Source organism: Lutra lutra, chromosome 16 (genome assembly GCF_902655055.1).
Source record: "Lutra lutra chromosome 16, mLutLut1.2, whole genome shotgun sequence".
Taxonomy (NCBI): domain Eukaryota; kingdom Metazoa; phylum Chordata; class Mammalia; order Carnivora; family Mustelidae; genus Lutra; species Lutra lutra.
Genome location: NC_062293.1, coordinates 60,615,369 through 60,628,529, shown reverse-complemented (window position 1 = coordinate 60,628,529; position 13,161 = coordinate 60,615,369). Strand labels below are relative to the sequence as shown.

Genomic DNA, 13,161 nt, shown 5'->3' with positions numbered 1-13,161 from the left:
AGCTGACAGCCGATAGTGTCCTGGGATTCTGACGAGTTAATGCCTCCTGAGGTCCCGATTCACAGACAGGGCCTCGGACTCAGTTGTCCTCAGATCCTCTCACGCAGCTTTCACCGCATTTACTCTGTGGCATGCCCGTGTGTGGCATCCTGGAAGCCCTCTGACTCCTGACATGCGTGCGGACGTGCAGACGTCTGGCTGACCTGCAGACGCTCCTATTTTCTTACCACTTTGTCAGCAGGTTGTGCTCTGCTGTGTGTGGAATCGTGAACGACCCCGGCTCACTCTAGCCTTTGCTCCTTTCTTGCCTTTTCTCCCGTGCTCTTGTGGCTTCACACATGATCTGTCGACGGTTCGAGTGTCTTGTGCAGCGTGAGACTCGCGCTCTCCTTGGGCTTCTGCTTCGTCTGCTTGGAACCTGAGCCATGAGACGCTCGGCCTTTGCGGCCGTGACATTGTTCCTGTCGGAACCTCGGGCCAGCCCTTTGGGTGGTGCTCATGTGAGGTCACGTGGTGCTCACCGAGTCTCACGCCCCTGTCCCAGAGCTCTGGCCTCCGCTGCCAGGCTCGGAGCATCTCCTGTGAGTAGCTGGCTGTCACGTGGTTAACTCACTCCGGTGTCCGAGGTGCAGGACGCCCTTGAACGTTCAGCCTTGGCTCCTGAGTCTCCTCTGCCGATGTTTTCTCTGCCTGTGCTGGACTCTCCTGTGCTCATCAGCAGCTTCTCGGGTCACTCTTTCCTCTGCTGGGTTGGAGCTTGCGTGTCGCCGTGCACCTGACCTGTGTCCCAGTCTGCCGCCGATGCTGTGCACTGCCCTGGCGTGGATGTCTCAGAACTCGCCGGAGAGCGGTTCGAAGTGCACGTCACGCAGTGTGGTTCTCCCTCTCCCTCACGGCTACGCGGTAGAACGCAGCCCCAGGTCGCTGCGCCTCTCCCTCCCACGCCCGTGAGACAGGCTCCGGGAGGCAGTGTGTCTGAGGTGGGGAAGGCTCCTGGCCAGCTGCGCAGTATGCTGCGGTCCGGGTGCTGGGGGGGTGACAAGGACAGCTTCCCGGGCCTGTGCAGACGCGTCTCCTAGCTGGGTTAGAAGAGCGCAGGTGCCCGCAGCCGAGGTGGGGAAGTGAGCGCCTGCCTCGGGGGCAGCGCGCAGAGAGCTGCGGCTTGCAGCTCCTGTGGAACCAACGTGCAGAGCGGGAGTGCGGACTCACGTCGTGACCCCGGGCAGAGGACGTCGTCTCTCAGCCTTCATTTTTCCGTCTGTGAAGCGAGGACACTAGTCATCCTGCGGGACAGACCCAGGTGTAAGTGGCACATCAGATAATCCCAAAGTGCCCTAAACGTGGCAGGTGTTTTTAGTTCCTCGCCACAATCTCAAGCTACCATGGGAGGGGCAAGTTGTGATAGGCAGATGGTAGCTGAGGAAACAGGTCTTTGGTAGCCATTAAAAATGAATCATTTTTTTTTTAAAGATTTTATTTATTTATGTGACAGAGAGATCACAAGTAGGTAGAGAGGCAGGTAGAGGGAGAGGGGGAAGCAGGCTCCCCGCTGAGCAGGGAGCCTGATGCTAGGCTCGATCCTAGGACCCTGAGACCATGACCTGAGCCGAAGGCAGAGGCTTAACCCACCGAGACACCCAGGTGCCCCTAAAAATGAATTTTGTCCATTTCTAAAATAGTACAGTGATCAGGTTGTGGAGGAGTGAGCAGGCCTGCGTTGCCAGGGAAATGGGTTTCTGTGGGTTTCTGTGGAGCCGTTCCCCTGTCCCTGAATGGAAGGGACAGACCCAATCTTAGACCCTAAGTCAGAGGGTGCAGCCCTGCACATGTTTCATTTTGTCCCCATGGGCTGGCCATTGGCCCCTGTGCTGGGTGCAGCCTTGGGGTCAGGGGGCGGGGGAAGCCCTGGGGGTCCGTCCCCTCCCGGGGAAGAAGGCTATGCTTCTCAGGCACTGTCAGGCGGGCCTGGGGTTATGTGAAGCACTTATGGCGAGCCTTTTGGGACCCACTGAGAGGCCTGCTGGGACGCCAGCTGAATTTGCGCTCGAAATGACGGGCTACCGAGGGGAGGGCTCGCACCTCCACAGAAACGACTTACTCGGATCTTCTCTTCTGTCTTTAGAATAACTGTGAATGCATCTTTGTTAGTTTTCTTCCTGAGTGCCTGAGAGTTCTTGCTGCTGACACTGACAGGATGTTTTCCCTTATATTCTCTCTGGTCATCTTGATATGTGGGAATGATACGGATTTTCGTGTATTTTTTTTTTAAAGATTTTATTTATTTATTTGTCAGAGAGAGAGAGGGAGAGAGAGCAAGCACAGGCAGACAGAATGGCAGGCAGAGGCAGAGGGAGAAGCAGGCTCCCCGATGAGCAAGGAGCCCAATGTGGGACTCGATCCCAGGACGCTGGGATCATGACCCGAGCCGAAGGCAGCTGCTTAACCAACTGAGCCACCCAGGCGTCCCTCGTGTATTTTTTTCTTATTCAGAAACCCTCTTCCTCATTTAATTCTGTATAGATTCTCTTGGATTTCCTATATGGAAAACATCTCCTCTCCAATCAAAGACCGTTTTATTTCTTTTCCCGCTGCAAATTGAATGGCGTGGATGGATGGAGGTTTTAAGAAACCACAGTTTGAATATTTACATCTTAGAAAGAACACATTTGGTACCAGGCGGGGTGACTGCAGACGAAGAAGGGGCGGGTCAGGAGGCGCTGTTCTCACAGTCATGGGATAGCGCATGTCTGCCCCAGCTGGTAGGGGTGGTCAGGGCTGGGGTCCGAGGGATGGCGAAGGAGCACGCATGGGAGGGGAGCCTGGGTGTCAGCCATGGCATGCGGGTCTCTGCCTGTGGGTCCCTGTGGGAGTCACAGGGCGGGGAGGGACTTTGGCAGTAAAACGCTTCTCTGCTGGCACGCTCGGCCAGGTGTCTGCAGCTTGTCTATCCTTCTGAAATGTCCTACAGATCACTGTCCCACTGGGGCAGCGCCTGCTGCGACCTGCGGGCTGGATGTGATGGGTGCAGAGATTCTTCCGGAAGAAGCCCCGTCTGCTCCAGACCACAGCGCCAGCTTCTCGGGGGATCCACTGGCCCTGGCGAGAGCTGGAGCGGCAGCGGGGAGGCCCACGACCAGGAGTGCTGTGCTCCAGAAGGGGGAGGCCCGGGCGCCGGCGAGGCCACCTCAGGTATGGAGCGGCACCTTCTGCGGCCCGTGTCCCTGATTGTCGGCTGAGCCCACGGTCCACCAGCTGGGCCCACTGTCCGACACCGCTGACTTAGCTCAGCTCCGGGTAGTGTTTGGGTTTGTTTTTTTTTCCTTAGAGATTTTATTTATTTATTTGACAGAGACGCAGTGAGAGAGGGAACACAAGCAGGGGGAGAGAGAGAGGAGGAAGCAGACTCCCCGCTGAGACGGGAGCCCAACGCGGGGCTCGATCCCAGGACCCCGGGATCATGACCTGAGCCGAAGGCAGACGTTTTAACGACTGAGCCTCCCAGGCACTCCTAGTGTTTGACTTTCTAAGGAAAAATAAGAGTTTTTAATACTGCTCCAAGGACCGGGCATCTGTGTTGTCCTGGTTGGAGAGATGCGCGTGGGTTTGACACCGCAGCCTTCATCGGGCAGGCTGTCCTCACATTCCGCTGCTTCTGCTTCGGAAGTGCGGGATTGGAGGGGATTGAGGTCTGCTTCCTGCTAAGGATAAACATCGGTAACTCATCCCTCGGTATGAAAAGGCCTCACAGGGCCGCTGCTGTGGGTTTGGGAGGCAGCTGGCTTGAAGCTGCGTTAGACTCTAAGCTTCTGTTTGTGGTGTGACTGCAGCGGAGAAGCTGCTGGAAGACGGCCTCCTGGTCCAAACACCCTCGGTGTGCTTGGCACTGGTGGGCCTGTATGTTGTCAGGTGGCCCCCGGCATGGCGTGGAGCGCTGGTCACTGGGACTGGGGTCCTGGCTTGGCTCTGCCTCATGGGGCGTCATGGGGCAGGTGGGACTGGTCCTGGGCTATGAGCCCATTCAGCCTTCCAGAAGCACGGGAAGAGGTCTGTCCTGGCGCACAGATGAGGCATGACGTGTCTCAACCAAGATCGTCATGCAGCTTCTCTTTTTTCTTTAAGAAGAAACATAAGGATAAGTGTATTTTATGTGTATATTTATGTACACGTAAAAGGGTGGTAAATGCAGGGTGTCCAGCTTCACCCCTCCCCTGACCCCCATCACCTGCCGGGGGGTGCAGAGTACAGCGTGTATGTTCAGTATAGGAGCGCTCGGTGTGAGGCACGCTCGGTGTGAGGGACGCGGCGTGAGGGACGCTCGGCGTGAGGCACGCCCGCCCCCAGGTTTTGCGTGCTCTCCACGCCGGCTTCTGGTGCAGTGTGGGGACTCCCGAAGCCTTAGACGAGCTTCCCTGATACCCGTGTGGCTCTCGAGCACGTGCCTGTCTCCTGCAGGGACTGCATAGAGCTGGAAGAGGAGGACCGACCCGGTCCCAGAGCAGAAGCCGACTGCAGCGCACAACAGTGTCCTCCAGACTGAAAGTGAGCCAGCAGCCTGTGAGGGACAGCAGAGCCCCTTGGGTGCCGCCGAACCCCACGTCCCCGCCAGCATCTCCCAAGTGGTACGTGGTGGGGTGTGTGCTCTGCAGGGCGGGTGCCTGTCGCTTAGGTTGACGGACAGCAGCGGCCCGAGTTCCACTAAGCACAGAAGTGTCTGCGGCTGAGAAATACAGGAGAATGTTTGTCCGGAAGCCTCTTGGTGCCTTTGTCCTTCCAATGGGGGCGGGAGCCTCCCGTGGCCACCGACCCGCTGTGGGCGTGTGGTTCTGCGTGGGGGTCGCAGGTGTGTGCCGACCTGTGTCGCACAGGGGACCTCGTGGCCCAGTGCCAGGAGCTGTGCCTTCCTTGTGCGGAGTGTTCCGTGCTGGCGCGGGGCCTCAGCCCTGACGGTCTTGGGGGCCCTGCAGTCGGTCCTTGCTGGGGGATGAGTATTTAAAGAGAATCCTAATCTCAAGACGAGACTGTGAATCCTAAAACCGTGGGGCTCTTACCGCCACCGGGCGCCGTGAGGAGGAAGCGGACTTTACTGTCTGTGTCTGTGTTAGCACACGCGGGGGCGTGGCCCGTCCCATGGAGCAGGGCCGGCCGGGGCCAAGGGGGGCCAGCAGGTGGCGGGGAGCAGCCCGGTGGGCCGGGCCGAGTGTGCGGTTGTGCCTGCTGGTCAGAGCTCGGAGCTGACGCGGTGGTGACTCGGACGTTGAAGGTCTTGCTTACGTAGCAGGGCTGGGTCCGCCGTCAGGCCTCGTTTCACGACTCCTTCGCTCTGAAGCGTGTGCTTCCCCGCGCGGGCTGGAATAAAGACATGGGTTCCGCTGGGGGCTTGTGCGGACCTCCGTGGGTAGACGCTGCTGCGGCCCCGAGGTGGGCGGGGGGGGGGCGTGCCGGGTGCGGGCGGGGGGCGATGCGGGAGCTGGCGGCCGCGCGGGCCATGCTCCCCAGCGGTGCTCTCCCGCGTTCGCAGCGCTGCCTGGCTGAAGGTGAAGCCGAGCCCCAAGAGTGCCGCAAAGGAAGTGTGGCCGCGGCAGGACGAGGCTCGGGACGAGAGTCTGCGGAGGGATGCCGTCGCGCAGGAAGCCGTGAGGTATGTGCAGCTGGTTTTCCACCTCTGGGAAAGGAGGGGCCCCGGCACCCAGGGTCTGGAGCGGATCCCCTCTCCAGTGCGCACTATGCCGGTTCCGTCCTGTGCCGGCCGCAGTGCTCTGCCACCCGACGGCCCCATGGGCACGGCGACCCTTTCCCTCTGTTCCTCGCCGCGGTGGGTGCTTTGTCACCAGCTGCTCGTCTGTGCGGTGCAGCGGTGAGCTCTACGGAGACTTCCAGAAACGGTTGGAAGAGCGAATCCCAGCCCCCGTTATTTACAGTTGCAGGAGGGGCCGGTTCCGACCGACCTGCGGCGGAGGTGGAGGGTGAGGAATGGCGGGTGGAAGGGGATGGGCTGCTTCTGGTGCAGAGACACCGGCTCCAATCAGGCGTGAGATGAGAACGTTCTGGAAGGAGTGGTGATGGCGGGGCTCTGCGTTCACGTGGCCAAGACTGCTCTTGCCGTATGGACTGTTGTGTCATTGGATGCTAGTCCCGTGTCCGAAACCGAAGGACACAGAGCCCCCGTGCGACAGCCCTTGTTCTTGAGTGTGCGTGGGTGGTTTGGGTGGCTGTCCACGCTCACTGGGAGTGCGTGTGCCCAGAGCCGCCCGTGAGGAGCTCCCAAGGCTGAGGTGGGGTCCCCCGTGGAGCCCCGGCCCTGGCCCTGGCGGCGTGCGGGGTGAGGCAGGGTGGTCTGACACCACTTATTGCCCAGCAGGCTCGCTTGGCTTGATGCCGAAACTTCCAAAACAGTGAAGGAGCTGGAGGAACTGAAAGCCGGGGCCTCGGACGAGACACGGAGGCGGGGGTGAGTGCCCGTGTCCCAGGCGGAGTGCTGCGGCCGCTCCCCGCGGGCAGGGACTGTGTATACCTGGGCAGCCCCCAGCGGGGCGTGGGTGGGGACGGGACGGCTCCTGGGCCTCTGTGCTGTCCCCGAGGTCCGCTCTGCTCGCTGTGGACCCTGGCAGGACAGAGGGACCGGTGGGGCTCAAGGCTGCTGGAACGGGCAGGAAGCTGGCATGGAGGTGGGGGTTTGCATCTGAGCGGGAGTCGTGAGGGCTTGCCTGCTGCTTCGGTCTGCACACTTGTGCCCCCAGGACCGCCGTGGCCCGGCTGCGCCACGTGGACATGTACCCGTGTGACCGCATGTGTGGTCTTTGCTACCAAGTGTTCCTCCTGGGCAGAGATGCCGAGCGTCGTTGGGGGGCTAGGAAAGCTGAGAGGTCGGCCTCGCCTCTGCGTGTCCCCCGCCCCCGGGCGCTCTGCTCTTGGCGGGCGGAGTGGACGTGCGTCTGGTCCCCGGGTGGTGTGCGGGCGCTCTGCTCCAGCGTCGACTCGAGTGGAGGGAGTTAGCGCCCAGCCGGATGCTGGCAGTCGGAGGGGTCGCTAGCGCTCTGGGGCCGGCCAGGCTGCTTCCTGCCTCTGATCACAGCTCGCCCTGCGGCCGCCCTCACACTGTGTGTGCTGTCAGCCCTCACGACACGCTCGTGCCCTGGCTGGCAGGCTCTGGCTCTTCTCTTTTGTCTGTGGTCGAGGGTTCAAGCTACACCGTGGCAGAGGCGCAGTTGGGGGGCACGGCCGACTTGGTTTCAGCTCAGTCCGAGTCCCAGGGTCCGGGATCGAGGCTGCGTCGGGCTCCTTGCTCGGGGCGGAGTCTGCCTGAGGTTCTCTCCCTCCCTCTGTCCCTCCTGCCCACTTGCTCGTGCGGTCTCTCTCGGACGGACAGAACGGAACAGGTGCACAACCACAGAGCCGTGGGGTTGGAAGGGCCTCACTCGGCCAACCTGCCCACGCAGTCACACACGGCATCTGTGACGGGACGGCCCCACTGAGGCAGTCCCTTCCTCTGCCACCTAGCCTTCAGGAGCAGCCCTGGGACCCCTACCTGCTGTCCTTCAGCCAGGGAGCAGGACGGCAGCCCACTGGGCCCCATCATCCCTTTGGGTGGTCATCTGTGAGAAATGCACGCACACGGCTCAGAGTAGTAGGGACGGGAGGTCCCTGCGACAGCAGCTCTCATGGGCATGGGCCCCCACTGACCGTTCATCCTCAGTCCCTCCTGGTTCCTCCTCAGTCACTCCTCCCCCACCGGAGCGAACAACCATCCCAACTCCTCTGTTCGTCTTCCCATCACCCTCACCCATGAGTCTGCCCCCGATGGCCGTATCCCTGACGGTTTGCTGTGCAGGGCTGAGGTGCTGCCGCTGCGAGGAGCGTGGCCCGGGCAGCACAGTGTCTGGCTCCTGGCAGACCCACACGTCCGGCCCAGGCCGTTGGCGGGCTGGGTCATGGGCCAGGTCACGGGCCAGGTCACGGGCAAGTCCCGCGTACGCGTCAGGGAGGTGTCATCAGGGCGGGGTCCCGTGTTCAGTGTGGGGCTCCATTCCGTCCCCCGACCTCGCTGACATCTGCCGCTGTCTGCTAATTCTGGCCCCTGGGGTGAGCGTGTGGTGGCGCCCGTGGTTTTGCTGTGTGCCTCCTCGCGTCGGCTGAGGCTGTGTGTTGTCGTGCCGGCTGTGAGGCTCTCCATGTCCGGGCGTGAGCTGGTGCAGACGGGCGTGCAGCAGCGGGGGCTTGCCTGTGAGCAAGCTTCCTGATGGGGTCTTGACGAAGAAGCAGTTTCGGGTCCTGACGGAGAGGAGTTTGCCGGCGTTCTGTTGGACGGTCGTGCAGATCATCTGTGCTCTCCCCCAAGTGCTCTGCCGCTGTGCTGTGTTCTCCTTTTGCGGCCTGCTGTGAGCCGGCGTCCATGCATGACACCAGATGTGGCTCTGTGCGTCTCTGTCCCCGCGGAGACGTGCCGTTCTAGCGCTGTCTGCTGGGAGGGCTGCTGGGCTGAGCTTTACTCCGGGGCGAGCGGCCACCCTGCTGGTGAGGGAGCCTCAACTGTCGTTAGTCCTTCCCTTGGGGCGGGTCAGAGCGTCCGGACACTCAGCCTCTGGTGGCGTGTCCCAGGAGCGTCCAGCGTGCCTGCGGGTCCAGAGACGCTCCCGAAGGGGCGGCCAGACTTCCCTGCCAGTCGGAGAGGGGCCCCCAGGCTCCTGTCTCCCATGTTTAGGCTGCCCCCAGGCCCCTACCTGCCTGCTCCCACCAGCCCTGTGCCATGAAGTCAGCAGGGCCGCGCGCGGCCCCTCCGCTTTCCCCATGACTCATCCAGAGTTGAGCTCGGCTGCTGGACGTGGTTGGTTACCACACTGTCCTGTTTTCCAGAAGCATTTTGCTTCCTCTCGGTGGGTTTGTGTCTGACTCCGGCATAGCGGGGTTTGGAAAAGGAACAAAATCAGTTTGACTTATTCGGTCTTCTGTGCTCTCGAGTTGTTGAAAGGCGGCCATTTCTCTTTGGAAATGTACCGAGAACCTCACGTACCCGTTGAGACGTCAGAAGTGGCCTCAGCGGGTCCCAGACCGGTGGTGCACGGCTGCGGGGCGCTTGCTGGAAAGGCTGCATCCCGGCCGACTGTGGGTCTGCTCTTTAATGAGACCACTGGGACATCGCATGGCTGTCAAGATTAGAGCAGCTCCGTGGTTTTACACTCGTTTCATTTTCCTCCGCCCGGAGCGATACTTAAATATACAGACTAGGATGTTTTCTTGCCTCAGATCTTAATTTTGGATTTTATTTCCACATAGCGTGTCGGACACCCAGCTAGCAGACAAGGTGGAGAAGGCGGTCTTGGAGCGTTTGAAGCCTCTTCTGGTCACGGCCCAGGTAACACGGTCGCTTGCCCTTGGAAGTGCCAGACTGAAAGGCAGCCCTCCGTGAGGCCTCGCGGCTGCTGGGCCACATTATGCTACGTGGTCTGCCTGCGGCGCTGCCCGGCCCTGTGGTGTCCACGGGTGGGTCTGCAGTGCACGTAAGGGACCGAGACAGGAAGAGAGAGTGCCACGTCTGAGAAAGGGGAGCTTTCAGTTTAGGGAATGAGCTGAGGCTCCAGGCTCCGTTGTTGATGAGATCTGCAGTGGTGTTGGTGCCTCTGCGTCTGCGCGACTCCTGGGCACGCTTACCTCCATGGGCGGGACGGTCGGCGCAATTTCCTACAGGCCCAGGCCTGTGCGCAGACTGCCCCTCCCTCTCGAGAGGAGGTGTCATGCAGTGTCACCGGCAACCGCCATCTTCCCATGGGCGGTGAGCCGGAAGCACGGCCGGCAGGGCACGGGTTGTGGAAATAGTCTTGTCTGCGTGGATATGGGGGCCACGGGGAGTGTCGTAATCTCACGTGGAACGAACAGTGTTCTGGGGCCCTGAACAGCCGTTGCAGTCCGTACCTCCAGTGTAAGAAGCGCATAGTTGTCGCGAGAGTCCCGGGACATCTCAGGGCAGAGTGGAGGGACGGCTGTCTCCAGCCCCACCGGCCACCTCCTTGTCTCCTTGCTGAGTGAACCCGCACAGAGATGCGGAGGAGCTGCCGAAAGGCACACGGCCACTCTGGCCGTGTCCAAAGTCAGAGGAGGAAAAGGGGCAGAAAGCCAAGAGCAGCATGCGGCCTTTCTGTTCCCGAAGACGCGAGCCGGGACTTGCCGCGGAGCCTGACGGAGCCACAGCCAACGCCAGAGATCGCAACAGCTCACAGGCCAGGGATCGCGACGGCTCATGGGTCATGCTTGTCTGTTTGTACAGAGGGTCAGCTCTTCTCAGGAAGCAGATCGTCAGCCAAGGGACCGGCCGTCAGCAGATGTGGCAACCGGCCAGCCCGTGGAGGAGGTGAGTGCGCGGTGGCGTCCTGCCGACACTGCCGTTGTGTCGTGAGGACGTCCCGGGCTGCAGGGGGAAGTACATGGGTTCCCGTGAGCACTGGGGATCCTGCCCCGGGAGAGGGAGGCGACGGTTCCTCTTGGCTTGCTGACGCTTACAGCGAGATCTCAGGAGCCACAGGGTGCTGTCCGTGGCGCTGTCCTCTCCTGAGGACAGAATGTGGCTGTGGCACGTGGCCCTGAGTGCCAGCGGCCTGCTGCCCCAAAGCAGCCATCGTCTCGTCCTGCCACGCAGCCTGGCTTTGCTCGCAACGGGCCTGACGTCCTCTGTGCTGAGGGTCCCATGCTCACTGCTCGGCAGGCTCGCTCACTGAGTGCCGGACGGCGCCCGGGACTGGGCAGGGAGGGGTCGGTATGATTTGGGGAGCACGAGAGCACGTGCTGTGGCCGGGTGCCCTTGCATGTTCCCCCAGAGGACCTGTGTCGGGCCCGTGCGGGAGCATTGTTGCCCAGCGGGGGCTTGGGCTGTGGGGGTGGGGGTGGGCCTCCGCCAGGCTGGAAAGCAGCCGTGGCTCTCTGCGCCTGGACATGGGGCTGAGCCAGTGTGCAGGCCCAGGCTTAGGGGAAGTGGGACCAAGCCTAGCGGCGGTGACATGGGGTCAGGAGGAGTGCAGATTGCGAGGGCATGTCCCACGCTGCCTCCTGAGAGCCTGGTGGGTGCGGCTCCCACCTCACTGTCCCAGCCTCTTGTGACGAGTCGCAGGTTCCACCCCTTCTGAGGCCGGAAGCTGAGAGCGTGACCCGCGCGCATCCGGTGCAGCCCCCGTGTGCCCTCTGCAGCCTGGTCCCCAAGCGGTCCTTCCTCCTGGCCAAGCCTCTCAGCCGGGGTGGTGTCCCCAAGGGACTGGCAGGGCCGTCAGCAGAGCCGTCAGCTATGGGTTAGAGGGTTACCAGCCTCGCATGTGAGAATTAGACTGTGTAGATCGTGGCACTAGGTGGTCTCGAGGAGAGTTGGTGACAAGGACTGCAGCCCTGTCAGCAGCTAGTGTCCCAGGCTCGACGTGGACGTCTCTGTGGAGGTCCCCAGGCCCCCAGCCCCGGGAGGGTGTGCGTGTGAAGAATCACTGAGGTCAGCCCGGCGACGTGGGGACAGGCGTGTGCTGTGACCCTGTAGGACCGGGGGCCTTCCCTTCCATGCAAACTCTCCAAGTCCCTTCTCGAGAGGGAAGGAGACGTTCGTGTCCCACTCTCGCCGCGTTTGCTTACAACATGACATGAGCACCTCAGGGGTCCCTTTCCGAAATGCTCGAGAGTTTTCCGAGGTGAAAGCTGTATGTGCACGTGGCTAAAAATGCAGTCGTTCGGCGCAAGCGTGGTGTGGAAGTGAGACCGTCCTCCACAGGAGCGCCGGGGTGTTCCGTACCCGGCTTCTGTCCTTCTGTGTCGGTGACCTCCGGTGACCTCTGATCAGCGTGTCGGAGCGTCCTCATCTTTTCTGAGGGCAACACGGGCTTCCTGACGTGCTGTCGTCCGTAGATGAGAAATGGGACACGTGCAGACACGCGTCTGCATTAACGGACCCGTGTTCCTGGGTTCCTCTGCTCTAGATGTTTCTGTGACTTCGTTGTCTGATTATTTGGCTGATTTTTATTTAACTTAAGGTTGGGTGTTTGTTCCTCTCTCTATTGGCTGCTAACACATATTTTTTCTGATCTGCTAGAGGGTTTTTTGAGTTGCTGCGAGGGGTACTGCTGGGTCACGTCCCCACGCCCGTGCTCACGAGCCCTTCCAGCTCCGAGGCAGAACAGCCCCTGTCTCTCTGCTGAGGGTGAGAGCGAGGCTCGGGCTTGTGGGCACAGCAGGCAGCGCCAGACCATGCGCCCCACGAATGTCTCCTTCCGAAGCCTGATGCCGTTGCTTCCCAGCACACGTTCCTCGTAGAACCCCTCAGAGCAGGTCACAGACGCATCCTTGAGTCTGAAAAGCCAGAGCGTGCGGACGCTTTGCAGACTGTAGAGAGCTGTGGGGCGTAACGGGCATGGGGTCAGGAGAAGCTGGCGAAGCACTCCCGGATGAAGGGTAGAGAGCCTGGAGTGAGGGCAGAGCGTGAGGAGCCCCTGACGTCATGAATAAATGTTCTTCCAAAAGCCTGGAACCGCGCGAGAACAGACCTGTCACCTGGGCCCGACCCATGGGCTAGCGGGCTTTTCCTCTGGGTGTGGCACCAGGAGGATGCGTGCTTCGGTGGCTGGTGGGTGCTGCTCTCGGTCGTGTGCCTGGTTTGCGGCAGCATCGGAGCGGCTGGTGGCCTCTGTGCTGATGTGGCTGTGGGCTCGCTGGCATGGCAGGGGTGCGACGGAGGGAATGGCTGCCGACCACTTTTAGGTCTTTCGTTGCCTCTCCACCCCCCACCTCGCTTCACAGGCTGCAGCTTTGGACCGCACACCCCAAGGCCCTCACCAGCTGGGGGACTGTTTGGAAAACGCTGCCCACGGGCCCTGGGCCACAACCCACCGTGGGGGCTCGGAGTCGGAAACCTCAGCGCCCATGGGGGACGGCAGAGGCAGCCCGGATCTGGAGAGCCTGATGCTGCGGGTGGAGGAAATGGAGGTGAGGTCCGGGGCTGCCCCCCATGCTTCTGCAGCCCGGGCGCTCGTCCCGGCCCCACTGCGGCCAGCATCAGGCCTTGGGAGAGTCACTTGCCCTCCCTAAAAGTCAGGGGTGTTTGCAAATGAGAGCAGGTGTGAGACGTCAGCACCCTGCCGTACGCAGCTCAGGACATGGCGTCATCGGTCGGTGTTGGGAGCCCCCCTGGGACCAGAGCCAGGG

General features: G+C 61.4%; 1 protein-coding gene across 6 annotated transcripts in view; it reads left to right on the top strand.

Moving 5' to 3' along the window:
• KIAA0753 (KIAA0753 ortholog) overlaps positions 1-13,161 on the top strand; it is a 43,828-nt gene that overhangs the window by 19,053 nt on the left and 11,614 nt on the right. For 5 of the 6 annotated variants that reach the window (XR_007123406.1, XM_047707559.1, XM_047707561.1 and 2 more), the window contains exons 8-14: positions 2,969-3,189; positions 4,453-4,619; positions 5,519-5,638; positions 6,356-6,448; positions 9,271-9,349; positions 10,259-10,342; positions 12,757-12,942. Coding sequence is in view for 5 of the 6 variants with exons in the window: in XM_047707559.1 (XP_047563515.1) it covers positions 2,969-3,189; positions 4,453-4,619; positions 5,519-5,638; positions 6,356-6,448; positions 9,271-9,349; positions 10,259-10,342; positions 12,757-12,942 (950 nt within the window). In the remaining variant the exon portion in view is untranslated. The remainder of the gene's footprint in view (positions 1-2,968; positions 3,190-4,452; positions 4,620-5,518; positions 5,639-6,355; positions 6,449-9,270; positions 9,350-10,258; positions 10,343-12,756; positions 12,943-13,161) is intronic. The other variant, XM_047707562.1, reaches the window with a different exon arrangement.